A 17,143-nucleotide genomic window follows, 5' to 3' on the forward strand; every position below is an offset into this window, starting at 1 on the left:
TGTTACAATTTCAATTACTGTAATAGTAAGAAAACTTTCTTCAGTTATTTATTTTTTTTAGGATGGTAGTTAAGGTCCACCCAAACTTAGGTTTGGGTGGATGGATGGAGTGAAGAAAGCTCTGGGTGATAGGAGGATAGATGTGAGAGAGGCAAGAGAGCGTGCTAGAAATAGGAATGAAAGGCGGGCGATTGTGACGCAGTTCCGGTAGGCCCTGCTGCTTCCTCCGGTGCCTTAGATGACCGCGGAGGTAGCTGCAGTAGGGGATTCGGCATTATGAAGCTTCATCTGTGGTGGATAACGGGGGAGGGTGGGCTGTGGCACCCTAGCAGTACCAGCTGAACTCGGTTGAGTCCCTTGTCAGGCTGGGAGGAACGTAGAGAGTAGAGGTCCCCTTTTTGTATTGTTTCATTTGTTGATGTCGGCTACCCCCCAAAATTGGGGGAAGTGCCATGGTATATGTATGTATGTATGTAGTTAGGTCCATATATCTATGTGAACACTTGAGCTCCATTTAAAATAGTATTGATATAACTTATGTTTGAATAAACACATGAATTCTGATCCTGACTTCTTAGAAAATCTTCTGAGCGGTCTCGAGTAGTGTGACAGATGCTTCGATTGTTCATAGCTTTTAAAACTCCACTGAATTATCTTTTGTTTTTATTATCTTGTGTTTTTATTCATACTTTACAAAATATATTTTTTCTTTGTATCATCTTTCACATTTTACTTTGATTTTTCTGTTTCATTCTGATTTACAGTCTCAAGTGTAAACCTCCAGTTTGTTAGTAACCATAAGAGCGTACAAATACCTCCTTTTAAACGAGAGACAGGGGATGAACATGAAGATATTCTATCAAACACAAGGATTTTATAAGAGAACTGAAATTTAAAGTGCTTTTTATTATATTAATCATATTTTTTTTTTTTTCAGGCTTTATTAGATGTATGTGGGTGCGCAGGATGGCTGTCTGCCTCCCTCCAGGTACAGGTGTTGATGCAGATGGTGACTCAAGCACGTTGGCATACAGATTCTTCCCTCCTTACTCTGCCTCATGTAAATTCAGATATCCTGCACTGCTTCAAGTAAGCCACAACTATATTCATATTCCAAATATTTCATATAAAAGTTAAAGTAAGAAAAGCAAGCATTATTTTATGGTGCGCTTTTTGCTTTTAGTAACTAGAGCAAAGATTTTGTGTGTACAGTTTGTAAATCTTTTGTGGAATGATATCCCTAACCTGGTAGTCGAATCAGTGGAACTTAAAAAGTTCAGACTGGCTGCGAATGTTTTTATGAACAGGCTGACATAAGTCTCGGTTTTAGTTTATATAGATAAATCTATTTCAATATTATTACTGATCTTAGATTCATTTATTTTGTTTATATTACTTCTCTTTTAGTTTATTAATTTCCCTTCCTCACTGGGCTATTTTTCCCTGTTGGAGCCCTTGGTCTTATAGCATCCTGTTTTTTCTAACTTGGGCTGTAGCTTAGCTAGTAATAATAATACTGTAGTAAGCAAAGACAATAGTAACAGTTCAGAAGTCTTCAAAATTGTCATTAGAAAAATCCATCAAATTCTTCAATAATATAAAAAATGAAAAAGACAAGAACTTGTATTAAGATTCCCCCAATTAAGGCTGGTATTAAATTATCAATGGAAGAGGAAGAAGAAAAATGAAAACTTGATATAGAACCACAGAATGGTCACTAGAAAAATTTTGTGAAGTCTTAACACAATATTAAAAAAGTGAAGTACAATACAGTATCTCGAATTACGGTCCACTTATATAACGCCGCATTAAATTCTTGCATTAGATAACTGATGCAATTTTACCCAGTCATCAAATGTATGATTAATTCAAGCAATTGAAAGAAATTATATATATTTTCTTTCCCACTCTTATCCTTACACGAAGTGGTTGGTTGCCTTATGGATATGTCTCAGTACTGTTTATAAATCGAACCTTGGTGGATCATACTTTTTTACCATACTTATATGCTTATGTCTGTTTAAAGGTATGCCAGAAAAAGATTTTAAACTCTATATTTGCTGTTGTTAAAATAGGTGGTGAAATATTATATTTACCTATTTACATTGTTAAAATGTTTTAGTTAACCCTTTTACCCCCAAAGGACGTACTGGTACGTTTCACAAAACTCATCCCTTTACCCCCATGGACGTACGGGTACGTCCTTGCAAAAAAATGCTATTTAAATTTTTTTTTGCATATTTTTGATAATTCTTTGAGAAACTTCAGGCATTTTCCAAGAGAATGAGACCAACCTGACCTCTCTATGACAAAAATTAAGGCTGTTAGAGAAATCAAAAAAAATTATACTGCAAAATGTGCTTGAAAAAAAATAGTCCTATGGGGCTTAAGGGTTGGAAATTTCCAAATAGCCTGGGGGTAAAAGGGTTAAAGGATGAAATATTTCACACTCTCCTTTTTAACATTTATAATGTGATGTCCAGAAGTAAAGTTCATTTTACTGTCCCTTTCTGTATATGTGAATTTCATCAAAATATTTCTCCCTCAGTTGTGCAGGTCACAGCATACAGTGCCTTCCAGAATTGCTTCACGCCGTTGACGGAAAGTACGAGAGGCTTGCGAAGATGTTGAGAAACGAGCTGGACGAAAATCAAATTGAAAATGTCTTCAAGGTGCTTAAACAACTCCCGGTTATGAGTCTAGATGTTTCGATCAGCGGTTGTTTACCAAATGCTCGCAATCAGTCTGAAGCGAAGGTGTTTATTCATGGCCAAGGTTAGTCTGTTTTTGTTTGAGTAAATAAATCTGAATAAATGTATATGTTATGTTGAAAAAAATTGAATCTAAACATCAGTCTTGATTATTGATAAGCAGAATGTAGTTTCTAGTTTAAGTAAGTAGAAATTATTCTGAGTTGGGGATAACTTACTGTGGTGAAAGGGTTTGCTTATCGCCATGATCAGGAAATCTTTACAAGTCAGGGCCACCCATACTAGGTTGGCTTGCTGTAAGCGATCAGACAAAAATCTCCCACCATCACCAATCCACACTGGCCAACGTGGTGATGAAAACTGGAAACTGCCCAAACCCCAGATATAAATTGACTTGTCTGAGGGTTTCGTCCTGCAGTAGACCTCTGTTGTTATTGTTTTTTTTGTTTTTTTTTTAATTTAATCTCTTATAAAGCCTCCTTACACTGTTATAAACCTGTTATACACTCTTAAAACACTTAAGCTAAAATATTATACACCCTTAAAACACTTAAGCTAAAATATACTTAAAATATACTTTTACCGTAGACACACCCTTACATATACATATATGAAAAAATTAAAATAGGAACAGGATTGCCAGAAAAAGATTTTAAATTCTATATTTGCTGTTGTTAAAATGTTTTAGTTAGGGGGTGAAATATTACAAGTGCAAAGTTGTGATTGTCACACCATTCTCACTTTCTGCTGACTGACCATGAAGGCACCTGTCATTGAGAAAGCTCTGTTATGGCCCCAGTTGTAACATTTTATATCAGCAGAGCCCTATGAGATAAAAAGTATTTATTTTAGCAAGTACGATGTAGTTCAAATTATTGTTTTGATTGTGTAGACTTCAAGCGATAAACATGGCAGGGGATACAAAGGGCTTGGCCACTTGTAATCACTGTACTTTATATTTTGTACTTGGCTATCCAGTATTATCCAGGTACGTAATTTATTCAGCATTATGAAGCTTCATCTGTGGTGGATAACGGGGGAGGGTGGGCTGTGGCACCCTAGCAGTACCAGCTGAACTCGGTTGAGTCCCTTGTCAGGCTGGGAGGAACGTAGAGAGTAGAGGTCCCCATTTTGTTGTTTTTGTTTCATTTGTTGATGTCGGCTACCCCCCAAAATTGGGGGAAGTGCCTTGGTATATGTATGTATGTAATTTATGATCTCGTATTATATTCATTTCAACAGAAAACGAGTCAAGTAAGAGATGGGTTCAGGTTCATGCCAACCAAGACTATTCCCTTGCAGTCAATTTTAATCGTTTAAATAAGGTAAGGTATTTGTCTTAACAGTATTTATAAATATCTAGATGTTTTGTGCAACAACCTTCTCATGGCTTATGTTACTAGGGAAGGGATAACACCAAAATAATGCAGAAACCTATTTATATCTATGAACCTCTCCTCATTTTTATATTGCTTCTCTCTCTAAGCTTGTTTGTATCTACATTTACCCCCATAAAACTAAATAACATTATTTCCTTTCAATGGAGTTAGGCCTCTAGTATACAATTAAGATAATCTATTGCATAATGGCAGTAACCATGGCATGATTAGACCGCATTATCTTTTGCAGTTGTTAGAAGAATGTTTTGGAGTGATGAAATATTCTATGCTCTCCTTTATAACATTTTTAATTTAGTATCCATATATTAAGATTTGTTTACTGTCCTTTGCTGCATATGTATATGCTTTACAAAGTCTATATTACTCAATAATTGTTGTCATGGATACTAGTGTTTATAATGAATATCTTGCCCTGGATTTGTTAACGATTAATGCATAGTCGTTCAAGGGAATTTTTTTCCTGGCTTTCACAATCTGCGTTCTTTTCGTGTCTCATACCGGGATAATAATGTGATTTTGATATTCGTTGCCTGAATTGACTTTGCATGTGAATTTGAAGTTATGATACAATATTAACCCTTTTACCCCCAAAGGACGTACTGGTACGTTTCACAAAACACATCCCTTTACCCCCATGGACGCACCGGTACGTCCTTGCAAAAAACTGCTATTTACAATTTTTATTTTTTTATTTTTTTGATAATTTTTTTGAGAAATTTCAGGCATTTTCCAAGAGAATGAGACCAACCTGACCTCTCTATGACAAAAATTAAGGCTGTTAGAGCAATTTGAAAAATATATACTGCAAAATGTGCTTGAATAAAAAATAACCCCTTGGGGTTAAGGGTTGGAAAGTTCCAAATAGCCTGGGGGTAAAAGGGTTAAACTTGTATATTTCTCTTGTGGTTTTTATATTTTGGTTTATTACATTTCAGACCAAAGACCTACGAGTACATGCACCAAAATTCCCGAAGGCAAAGAACGAAGGATGGTTTTTGGTCCTGGGCGAAGCGGAAGCCGGAGATCTAATCGCTCTGAAGAGGGTTCCGCCTATCTATGGAAGAGCAACTCACACTTTGATGTTCACCACTCCTGCTGAACCTGGTAAAAGAAATCTTGTATTTTGTAAATATTTGTTGACAAAATCTCCTTTTAGGATATTGATTTATATTGATTTATCTGGTTAATTTAAGTAATTTTGCACTTACTGGTAACTTAGTAGCAACCAATTTACAAATTTTTATAGTGGACATTCAATTTTATCATAAAAATATCAAGATTGCATACTGTAAATACACAACAGATTCATAAAACAAATAGCCCACTAGCGTAGCATATGTCAAAGTATGAAATGTACACCTGGATCATCCCCATGTACTTTTTGTAGCAATGGACACATATTCTAAATGGATGGAAGTGGTTGGTATGGGTTCAACTCTAGCGGACAAAACAGTTTAAGTGCTTCGAGAAACTGTAATATTGGATAATGGACCTCAGTTCATTTTGGAAGTATTTAAGACATTTGACATTAACAATTGTGTAAAACATACTTTAACTACTCATTACCATACGACTTCAAGCGGTTCTGTCGAGAAAGTAGTACAGACTTTCAAAAAGGCCATGAAGAAACATAACCTAGAAGCATCAGCAGGAAAAACTGCAAAACAAAAGCTCTAGTTTTTTTATTTATATAATAGTTGACCTCCCACCTGCTGAACTTTTTTTGAAGCGACAACTTCGTACTCTTTTGTCATTGATTCGTCATGGTATTCAAGAGCTAATGTCAAAACAGCAAGAAAAGATCATTTTGTAAAAAGAAAAGAGTGCAGTCAAGAACTGTCTAGCAGCAAACATTAAGTATTGCCCCCGTACCATCGTAGACAGCCTTGATCCTGTCAAATATCTGATTTGTGTTGGAAGAAACATGTTATGTACATGTTGACTGCTTAAAAGAACCATGGGACATTTTGTCAAATCATTCAATGATTTTGTTTAAAGAAAGTGTTTTGTCAAGGTTCAACTTCTAATAAACCGGTGGCATCAGAGATTCCGTTACCAGGAACTTTAAAATCTAGTTCACTCACTGTGTTGTTAGAAACTATGTGTAACCCACTGTAAAGTAGCCAGAGAACCCAGGCATTCGGGTAGCATTAAGCAAAAGCCGAAGAATCTATTAAAAGATTTTATATTGTCAAAATGACAAAAAGAATCACATTTCATTCATGAGCTTAGTTTAACATCAATGGACATGTAAATCTTGTCACTTTTATAATTTTTAAATATATAGGCTAGTTACCATATAGTATTTTAACTATTGATAGACTATTTAACAATGTAGTTTTTAAATTTTATTAACTAAACCTAATACTGTAATTTTTTTCCAGGAAATGCTGTTCTTACACTTTATGTCATGTCTGATAGTTACCTGGGCTTAGACCAGCAGTACGACATCAACTTGGAGATCATTTATGATGGGAAAAGTGGATCTAGTCAAGGAAAAAATGACCCAGCCGATGAAGTAGATGAATTACCACAGAAATGGCTTCCTCCACATACAGGTAACTTTGATATTTTTCCGTCTTATTGTGATGATATACAAAATAAAACAACTTTAAAGTTATGCATCTTCATGGCTGATAGTCATATAATTATTATTATTATTATGAATGTTTAAATTACCCTAATATGTATATTTAAGAAAGATACAAATTATTTCTTTTAAATTTGTGATGCTGCAAAGTAAACTAAACAACGTATGATTAATTATTCATTGTAAATTGTGCTATTTTCATGAATGTTGACTTTCTTTTGATGTAACTAATCTTAGAATGTATAAAAGGAAGCCAGACAATGTATCAGGCTGCAAATGGCCTTGTTTCATGTCCAGGAGCCAACCACTGGCACCACTGATTGATCAAGAGAAAGAGCAGTACTGCATACCCTCACTCTGTAGATTGAGTGTGGATGCCCGGCTCAGTGCTTGAAACCACGTGGAGTGGGGCCCAGGGCTCTGAAGAATGGATGCTTGTACACATGTGGAACTCATTTCGTGCTTGGCTACAAGGAGGATTCGGTGTGGTTACACTCGTAGAACGCTACTTTGTGCTTGGAAGCACAAGTGCAACTCGGTACATATATGTGCTGAAAGTACAGCTCGGTGCTCCTAAACACATCCAGTCTTTTGTAAGCACTTAGCAATCTTTTACAGGACCAGGATTAACCTCCCTCTTGCACAAGTGCAATGGAGAAATCATCAGGCCATGCCATCCTTTCCCTCAGTGAAAGGAACGGACAATCCTCCGGGGCTAGATAGATAGATTTATTCAAACCATTTTCACATGTTAAATGGTTATATAGATTATACAAAACAGTAAGATCAAAATACTATTGTTATTTGAATCATTGTTAAACCCAGGAATAAAAAGTATACACTGTGATATGCACAATATGGCCAAGGATAGCTATAAGGAAAGGAAGAGGGGATGAAAAATCCCACCCCCCCAGAAAATCTGTGATTGATTGCTTGCCTGCTATCAGTACTTAAGAAGTCATATTAAATGGGGATAGCTACCTTCAGTCACCGATAGAGTTGGTAGTTTGACCCAGGATGGATCTTTCACCTGCTACCAGTGCAAAGTTGTGATTGTCATAGTTCTCTGCTGACTGACCATGAAGGCACCAGTTATTGAGAAGCTCTGTTTTGGCTCCAGTTGTAGCAATCAACATCATTCCTACCTGCTGTGCTGTTGATTGGGCCGCTTCCCTGTGACAGGCAATCAGAGGTAACTGTTTCACCATGTTCGCAATTGTTAACCAACCCTTAAGCTACGCCTGCAGTAACAAAAAAACAACATATAATGAACCAAAGTATAAAAAACTTCCAATGATCGGTAGAGAGTAGCAAGAGTACAGTATGTCTGTACACGCCTGACACAATTGGCAGGTAGATGGCGCCCCCTCGTTCACCTGTCTTTAACTACCGTAACTAGGATGAAGACATGTAACTAGAGAAGAGGGTTTTATCTATATAAGAACAAATAAGGAGTATTATACACTACTTAAATATTACTCCTTAAATGAGAGGAGTAACAAATGGGAATAAAGGAGAGCTCTCAAAATTGGTAAATGGGGTTTTAAGTTTTATTCCAGCTGTGACCAAGTTGTGGAATAATCTTTCTAATCAGGTAGTTGAATTGGTGGAACTTCAAAAGTTTAAACTTACAGCAAATGTTCTTATGTTGAACAGGCTGACATGAGTCTCCTTTTTATATTTTATATATGAAAGATCTATTTTAATGTTGTCACTTTTTAATTTATGTTATTCTGATTTTTCATTACTTCTATTTTAGTTTCGTTCCTTTCTTCACTGGGCTATTTTTCCCTGTTTGGGCCTTTGGGCTTATAGCTTATTATTACTAGCTTAGCTAATAATAATAGTAATTTGAAAGAATGGAAGATTCATTCTCTGTAGAACATTAGGGCTCTGCTAATTTCAACTCAAAGGTTATGCAGCACAAGAATAATTGATGTAAATTCCTCTATTATTTCCTGCTAAGTCATGATTATGATTTCCTTTTAACACTACGCATTTTATTTTTTTACAGAAGAAGTCCCTGTACAGGTTAAGCCGTCCAGCGATGCCAGATTATACGGACAACCAGAAGCAAACGTTTCGCCTGGAGACTTCCAAGAACGATTCCGGAATCCAGAAAGCGGTGGATACGGAACCACGAAAGTCGATAGTGATGATGTCAGGGAAGAGAGCAAAGAGCAAAGATCCAGAAATAAATATAGGAGGAGGGAGAAGTAGCAAATTTTTTTTTTAGTAATAAAGAAGAGGATTAACTTGTTACATGATTTATGATTAGGAGGATGGTGAATTAACTTATTTGATATTAGAATCTGAATCTTGACATTTTTACATTCCCTAAATTTTAGTACTTTTATGATTTTGCTTTTCATATGAAGTGTCCGGTTTCAATAACAGATATTTTCCCATGCTAGTTTACTCGGCAGTTTCAATACTGCGACAATTGGTGCACAGGTAAAGTCTTTCATATTGCTACGGAAAATTAAATTAGCAAAATAACTGAAACTTGAATCTTTATATTTATTCTAGATTTATATTTTTATATACTGTGTATCCTATGTTCTGTATATAAACAATTTGTTTATTTGGTAAACATTAGTGCACACTAAAATGTCAATTTTTTTTTTATGTATAAAAATGATGCATTGATTTATAGTATGTTTACAGTATCTTTTGATGTATTGAGGATAGCTAATGGTTTATGTATCACCGCTATGGTAGCTTTTTATGTTTTTTATAGTTTATTAGTTTGGTATTTATTTACATTTACTTTCAAGTGATAATCCTTGCATTATCATTAAATTTTCTTCACCTTTCAATGGTAGGGAAAAATCTTTACTATTCGTTGACAGTTTTCGTTGTGGAAAATTTGAATAATAGAACTGATCAGGAATTTAGACTGTTTAAGTTTATGGTTTTATACTGTATCTAGAAACTTGTTTAAGGAATTAACTTTAGACATTTTCGTTCGGGGTTATATAAAGAAGGTTGTCAACTTACAAACGTAATAGGATCCAAGAAGCTGTTTGTAAGTCGAATTCTTATAAGTTTTGTCTTAGGGTAGGCCTAACCTAACTCCCAAGCCTACGTTTTCCAGCTGTAAAAGTCTACAAATTGTCCTGTTTCATATGAAATAAATATTAGGTTATTGTAAGTGTTGTTTTGCTTACTATATTAAATTATGTAATGCCTTATTACAGTATTTCATTATCCTATGACAGTATATGAACTTTTGATACAATATCAGTTGGATTTCTATTTGTATATTCGAATGTCTGTAAGTTGAAGATCTATAGTTATATATTTTTCATTTCCTTTTGTGAAAAAACTAATACATATCGATATAAATTTGAATATTAAAATGGTACCAATTCTTTCTTTTCCTCAAATATTATGCATTAGATATACTATGTTTTGTCATATTCTGTTTTTCAGGTACTAGAAAAAATAAAAATCATATAGTCCATTTCTTTTAGCGATGCATATTTGCACCCACTCGCAGCGGTGCCCTTTTAGCTCGGAAAAGTTTCCGGATCGCTGATTGGTTGGACAAGATAATTCTAACCAATCAGCGATCAGGAAACTTTTCCGAGCTAAAAAGGCCACCGCCGCGAGTCGGTGCAAATATGCATCGCTAAAAGAAATGGACTATAGTACATATACAGTTTAACCAAAATGCAATGGACCTGGTTTTCTCGTATACCATATTGTGCCATATTTAGATTCTCATAAATTTTCTCTCTAATGCTTAATGTATTACATTAATACAGTATGACTACTACCTTGAATGAATAGATGTGTTTTTGGGGGTTATATTGTAATAACCCCTCATAAACTGCTCCATATACAGTAGATGTTGTGGAGAGGGTCTCGTTACTCTATAAGCTGGATGTTTTTGAAACTCTTGAGGGTGGCTTGATATTACTGTATTACAATAATAACAGCTTTCTGGGCTCCGACCTGTGCCGCCCAGTGAAATGCTCCTTTAACATAATTTTTAAGGTAAAAACTGCTATGAATCTACCAGAGAAAAAATTGTATAGGAATGCTAGGTTGAACCCAGCTCGCTCACCTAATAAGGTGTCGGTATAATAACTGGGGCGTGATAAATCACAACCAGAGGCCTCGCACCATTTAGATATCTCCTCTCAACATCCCCGTTCAGCGAGGTGCCGTTCAACACCCTAGCTCCGATCTCTACTACCAACAGTCCAACCCACGCTAGTGACGTCACTCCTTTTCATAGCACCGTGTGTTTACGCTGTTCTATTTTTCGGTGTGTGTTTTTCCCGGATTTACCCAGGATTTATCTCATGATGTCGGACTCTACTGTCACTCCATCGAAGTTAAGTACCAGATCTATGAGTTTTGAGTCTTTGGAGGTAGCCTTGCCCTTAGTTGTTATTTTATCACAATTTCCATTACATTTCTCAATATATCTTGAAGTGAGGTCAAAGCCAATATGTAAATTTTAAACTGGATTCTACTTTGAACACAAACTTTCGAATAACCTTGGACCTCTGGTGACCTAGTAAGGCTATATCTTACCATGACCAAAGGCATAATGTTTGCAGAATTGTCCATATCTTTGAAACAAAAATTGAAGGGGCTGGACAGCAGGATGGGAGGGTGTTTAATAACAGGATTTTGGTAATCAAATTTCTTATCTCAATACTCCTGTGATGATCGTATTGTTTTTTCTACGGAAGCCCAGTTCAATCGATACTTAATCATAAAATTTTTTATTTTACTATTATCTTAATCTTCAATGAACACATGCCCATAACAAGGGAATGGAACCCTCTTGTTATGAGGGTGAAAAGCTGGTAAAATTATAGAATAGCACAAAAAATTGTTTGGAGAAAATAAGACTGTTATTTGGTGTGTTTTGAAATTTTTTTTTTTATAATGACTATAGAGGAAATCATTAGTCTGTTTATTTTTGAGGGTAGATTACCATAACTGAAAAGCTATTGGTTTGCACCAGATATTGTCAACAATAATGTTCAAAACACCTTGAAATACAATGTGTACTAGTCTTATTTTATGTTATTTACATTAGCTTGTTTAAACATCAGTTATTGCCATAAAAAACCAGTCATTGTAATAAAGTTACTGTAATCTAATCCCAGTAATAGTAATGAAACAATCAAAATAGTGGAGCTTTTGTTAGGTAGACCTTCCGGATATATTAATCCCACTTTCTATGGAGTCTTTTGCACTACTAAAACCAGGTAGCAGCAGTAGGGGACTCAGCAGTATGAAGCTTCATCTGTGGTGGAAATGTGGGAGGTTGGGCTGTGGCACCCTAGCAGTACCAGCTGAACTCGGCTGAGTCCCTGGTTAGGCTGGAGGAACATAGAGAGTAGAGGTCCCCTTTTTTGTTTTGTTCTTGTTGATGTCGGCTACCCCCCAAAATTGGGGGAAGTGCCTTTGGTATATGGATGGATGGAAAACCACCTTACATAATTGAAGTGTTTATCTAGATGTTGGTGCACCAATAAACACTATTTATTGGCTATCACTCCGAAATAGCTCAATTTGCTTGTGATTTAACATTGTTCCTATGTTTTTGGCAAGCAGAACATTTGTTCTTACACAGCATACAAACCCTCGTCCTTTAATTAGGGAGATTGATTCAGCAAGAGATGGAGACAGTCGTTAAACTTTGACAACGAGCAGCGATCTAAGTGATGAAGGATGTAGGCTAGGAGCCCCGGCCCCTTTCCTAGCTGGAGTAGCTTCACTTTTGTTTCAGCCATTGTTGAGTATGCATGTACTATACTGCCAGCATCTTATAAAACTTTTTTAATATTTTTTTTTCTATTGCAGGAAGTGAATGCATTGTTGGACTTGGAAGTAAAACAAGAGGTTTGTACTTGACGGAGGAAGGGTAGCCGCTGCAACCAATTTACTCATAAACCGGCTATCAATCCACACTCACTCTGCGTATTGTCGTAGACTGCAAGCTCGCCATTGATGCTGATTCCATCACTGTGGATTCGGGAGTTGAGAAAGAGGTTCCCTCATATTTCTGCCTCTCCTCCTCAGACCCTTTTGTCAGCTCTTCTATTACATCATTGATTGGCAAGGGGTGGGTGAAGCATCTTCCAAGATGTAGAATCTCCAGTGCCTAGACAGAAATAGAGGAAGAGCCTTGCTGGACTGGCTAGACAGCAGAGAATCTCTTGTTCCAGCGATCTTGAGGTCTACGTTTTGTAGGGCTGCCCTCGCTAACGTAGACTAAGGTAGTTCAAGGTTTGGCCAGGAACCTTGTGGAGCACCATAACTTAAGTATCGACATCAGATCTCCCTCTATGGGCTCAGATGATTCCTCACTGAGCTCATCCCGGCTCAGTGTTATACCACATTCGGTCCCATGGGTAACCGGTAGAGATTCCTTCCTCCAGTATAGAACCCTTTGCCGGAAGGAGGAATTCTCGAGACCCATCACATTCTTCACTCTAAATCAGGATCCTCTACCTGTCGAGACAGACTCGACCTTCCTGGTACTGATTTCAATCAGTGAAGAATGTGATGGGTCTCGAGAATTCCTCCTTCCGGCAGAGGGTTCTATACTAGAGGAAGGAATCTCTACCGGTTACGCATGGGACCGAACGTGGTATAACACTGAGCCGGGATGAGAAGTCCTCACACCAAGCAGCAGAAGAAATACTTTCATCCCGGACGGAGTCACAATCTGCAGACACTGGTGATCGAACTTCCTCCTCGGAGGCTGACCCAGAAGTTGAACACTGGTTTTGTCCACCTCAGCAGCAGGTTTACATTTGGACCTAGTGTCCTTACACTCAGATGGGAATCAGCGACGGCCCGATCTGGAACTACGAAGGAAATCAGAGGAGCGAAACTTTCTCTCTTAGACGACTTTCTGGGCCGCGCTGCTTCTATAGAAGAAACTTCTCTCCTCCTTTTTGGAGGAGGGAGGAATTTTCTTCAATTCCTTGCCATCTTAGACCGGAGAGTTCAAATGCTGGATGTCTTCTCCGAAGGAGTCTGGCCACCACGGGACCGAGATTCCTTAGTGGGAGAAGGACGTTGTCGGGTAGACTGGTCATTATTGGCCTTTCCTAATGGAGGTCATGAGGACAATACTACAGTTTCCTCTCTATGATCCTTGGTATGAGGGGAGCAAGACGACACTGCAGTTTCCTTGATATGAGGGGAGCAAGACCGTGGAGATCTTTTACCAGTGTGTGCTCAAGACCAAAGAGCATTTGTAGTTAGAGCAGGGGTATCGAAACTGGGGCGATTGTGAGCATGATGTTGGGGAAAGCATTTGAGAGGAGCGCCATTTACATGACTTGTCTTGATTGGGGAGTCTGCGGTCATTGCTCCTCATGAAGCTTAGAAGATAGAGCTTTCCTGTATCGTGGCCAGCAAAAGGTATAAGTACAAGACTTTTTGTACTTGGGAATAGAAGATTTACAAGAATTTTGGATGTCTCAAAGAGTAAATTAGTTTAAACATTAAGGGATAAGCTCAGGGTCTACATGCTTGTGACAAACAATACCAAGAAGATCGTTCTCGAAGAGATTGGTCAGTAGCTCAGTTGCATCAAGACCAGGCACATGGGAATCATGTACATGGAGATTGTGCTCGTGAGAGTGTAAGTGGCAATTACTTCTCATGAGAAGAACAAGCAATGGACCACTTCTCCTCCTCCTTCCATTGGACAGACAATTCTGGGGGAATCAGAAATGTCTGAAACTTCATCTGACCCTTCTTTAATACCTGCAGTTTTCATCATTGGGCAGGCAATCACCAAAGGATCTCAGAAGCATCCCGAGGCAGGAAAGGAGCCGTATTCATGACTAGTAACGCTTTGGATTGGTCTCTTACAATTCTGATCCTAAGGAACCTTTATATAATCATCGGAACCTAACAATGGGCTTGCTTTCAGAAGGTCGGTGCTTGGTGTAGCATTACTTCCCCAATGAAACCATGCAGGGGAAACGTTTGTTGTCTCGTGAGATTGATCAGCCAGCCGTCCTATGCTTTGGTGACCTCGTCTTCTTCTCCAGAGTGGCAGGCGATGATTGTGCTCCTAGAGATGATGGCGGCACCTCCAAAGCAGGCAAAGGAGTCCGGAACATTAAACAACCTCCTTCTCAGAAGTCGAGGGTTTCACCACTGGAGACAGCACTTTTGCAGAGGAAGCAGCAACAGGAACTGAATTGTCAACTCATGCCTTGTTAGACATTTCCTCTGTCAGGGGAGCAGCAGACTTCTGGCCTCTGTCGGATGCAAGTGCCTTCAGAAGTTTTACCGCCAATGGGGCGCCAGCTATCCCAAGCGAAGGCCACAACCTAGACAAACACCAATTCTCACTAGTGTCGTCAAAAGTAAAAACAGCAGGGAAAATGGTAGAGAGATAGGGGGGTTGTGAAGACATTACACAACCACCTTCTCGGAACCACTCCTGGAGTGTTAAGGGCAGTCTCCCTTCCCCCAACTGGTCCTCCCAGAGGATGGAACATTGGAAGAAGCCCCAGGGGAAACAGCTGGAGTCATTCTCAAAGAAGGAACTAAAGAGTTTCTTTGGGATCTACTTAGGCATGCCCTCTAGTATTGATAAATCCCTCTTGGATTTCCTCTTCTAAGGATTCCACCCTCTGCACAGGAAGCCACTCCTTACACTCCTCAGGGAAGGATGACTACAAAGTCATGCCTCCATAGAAAAACCACAACACGTGTGGGGATACACCTCTAGGTTGCTGATATAGCAGCCTTCTTTGCTAGGGCAAGGCTGCATGTCTGGATTAGGGGCGGACATGGCAATCAATCACTAGCACACTGAAAAGAGAAAACGGAAAGCGACTAGTAATTCTAACAACCAGATCAGCAAGCATAATCATTTACAGTATGTCTGTACTCGGATGTGGCCGAAGTCAGAGTGAGACTTGTTTTGCTTGTTGGTCGCCACACGGCAACCAACTATGTTTACCTTGTCAGAAGTCTAGTGGTCATTTTAGCTTCACCTACATTATACTCCTATCAAAGTTCAAGGGTTTGTATTACACATAGGAACAACTCAGTAATTCTATTTCACTTTTCGTCATTGGGTAATGTTATTCTTAGAAAAGATGCAATTCTATTATTTTTTTTACTGACTTTTTACTTCAATGCATGAAAATAGAGAAAAGGAACAAACTTGTGGTTCAGGTTTTGGTATTTTTTAGTTAATCGGTGACTGATAAACATCAGAAAGATCAACACGGTAAAATAACTTATAAATCTCCTGATGTCTCCTGAGACATCAAAGGAAATACAGTACTAAAGAATTTTGAACAAGAAGGTCAGCAAAAAGTTCAGGTATGGGTATAAAAGCTATATTAATTTTCCAAGTACATGTTACTCTCTCGTGAGTAGACTTTAAATCTTAAATTGATTTATTGAAAATGGAGGATGAAGTCTTGCCGTAGGTTCAACAATATTATTGAACATTAGAATACTGCATCGAGTGAACTTCACTACACGCAGGTACATTTCACTCGTGTTTCTTGAACAATAATTTCTTTGAGAATACCTTATACAATATACTTAAATCCAATGGATGGTTTAAGTAACACTGCAGTTTTGCCAGGTTAAATTTTTCATTTCTTTTATTTCTAGAAAACACTTTAGCACTGTTATTGGAAATGATTAAGAATTGTATTGTATATTTCACTGATATATTTGTAATAGTATGATATGAATTAAAGATTTTTTTCTTATTAAGTATGTGGCAGCATCTTTCATATTTCTGGACGCTATACAATTTTAATTGAGTTTTAGTTAGGCCATGCTCTGTTAATGTGTTTCCAAGGTATAGAAATTAACTATTTCCATTTGAAAATGTTTTGCAATTCATGTTAATATGAAAGCATTATTTTGTGAAGACAATAATCATGTTTTGTAATTATTAAGGTTCTAAAATTAATTATGATGATAAAACAACACTTGAAATTTTTATTACTTGGAAACCAATTAATTGCAGCAATTGTTTGCCTATGAATAAGCACCCACATTCCTAATTCTGTACTGTACTTTGTTGAATATTTGTAACTATCATTTGGATGTCTAAGAAGTGAAAAAGAAACCTTCCAATTTGTAATGATAGAAAAGAAAATTCAAAATTGTGGTAAAATATGTTTAGGTTACTATCTACATAATGACTGCAAGCAATGGTAAATGTAGGTAAGGATATGGTAGTCTAAGGGGTGAGTAGGCTCCGGTAATTAAGGATACCGATCCTAGGTTAGGTTTAGTGGTGTTCTTGATCTCTCCCCTTCATATTTTTGCTCTCTTTGATAACTGAAGTCAATTAAATACTATAGAAAACGGGAATATTCTGAACTGTGGCCGTCGTTCTAAAAACGATTTTGGCGGGAGAAGCTAACTTAAAAAACTCACCTAACCTATGCTAAAAGCCGTATCCTTAC

General features: G+C 37.5%; 1 protein-coding gene across 1 annotated transcript in view; it reads left to right on the top strand.

Moving 5' to 3' along the window:
* Positions 1-9,894, top strand: part of LOC137650151 (activating signal cointegrator 1 complex subunit 3-like) — a 133,293-nt gene extending 123,399 nt beyond the window's left edge. The window contains exons 40-45 of the mRNA XM_068383303.1: positions 938-1,089; positions 2,549-2,775; positions 3,954-4,036; positions 5,047-5,215; positions 6,496-6,669; positions 8,716-9,894. Coding sequence (XP_068239404.1) covers positions 938-1,089; positions 2,549-2,775; positions 3,954-4,036; positions 5,047-5,215; positions 6,496-6,669; positions 8,716-8,921 — 1,011 coding nt within the window. The 3' untranslated portion in view covers positions 8,922-9,894. The remainder of the gene's footprint in view (positions 1-937; positions 1,090-2,548; positions 2,776-3,953; positions 4,037-5,046; positions 5,216-6,495; positions 6,670-8,715) is intronic.
* Positions 9,895-17,143: the final 7,249 nt, after the last annotated feature.

Source organism: Palaemon carinicauda, chromosome 11, assembly GCF_036898095.1.
Source record: "Palaemon carinicauda isolate YSFRI2023 chromosome 11, ASM3689809v2, whole genome shotgun sequence".
NCBI lineage: Eukaryota > Metazoa > Arthropoda > Malacostraca > Decapoda > Palaemonidae > Palaemon > Palaemon carinicauda.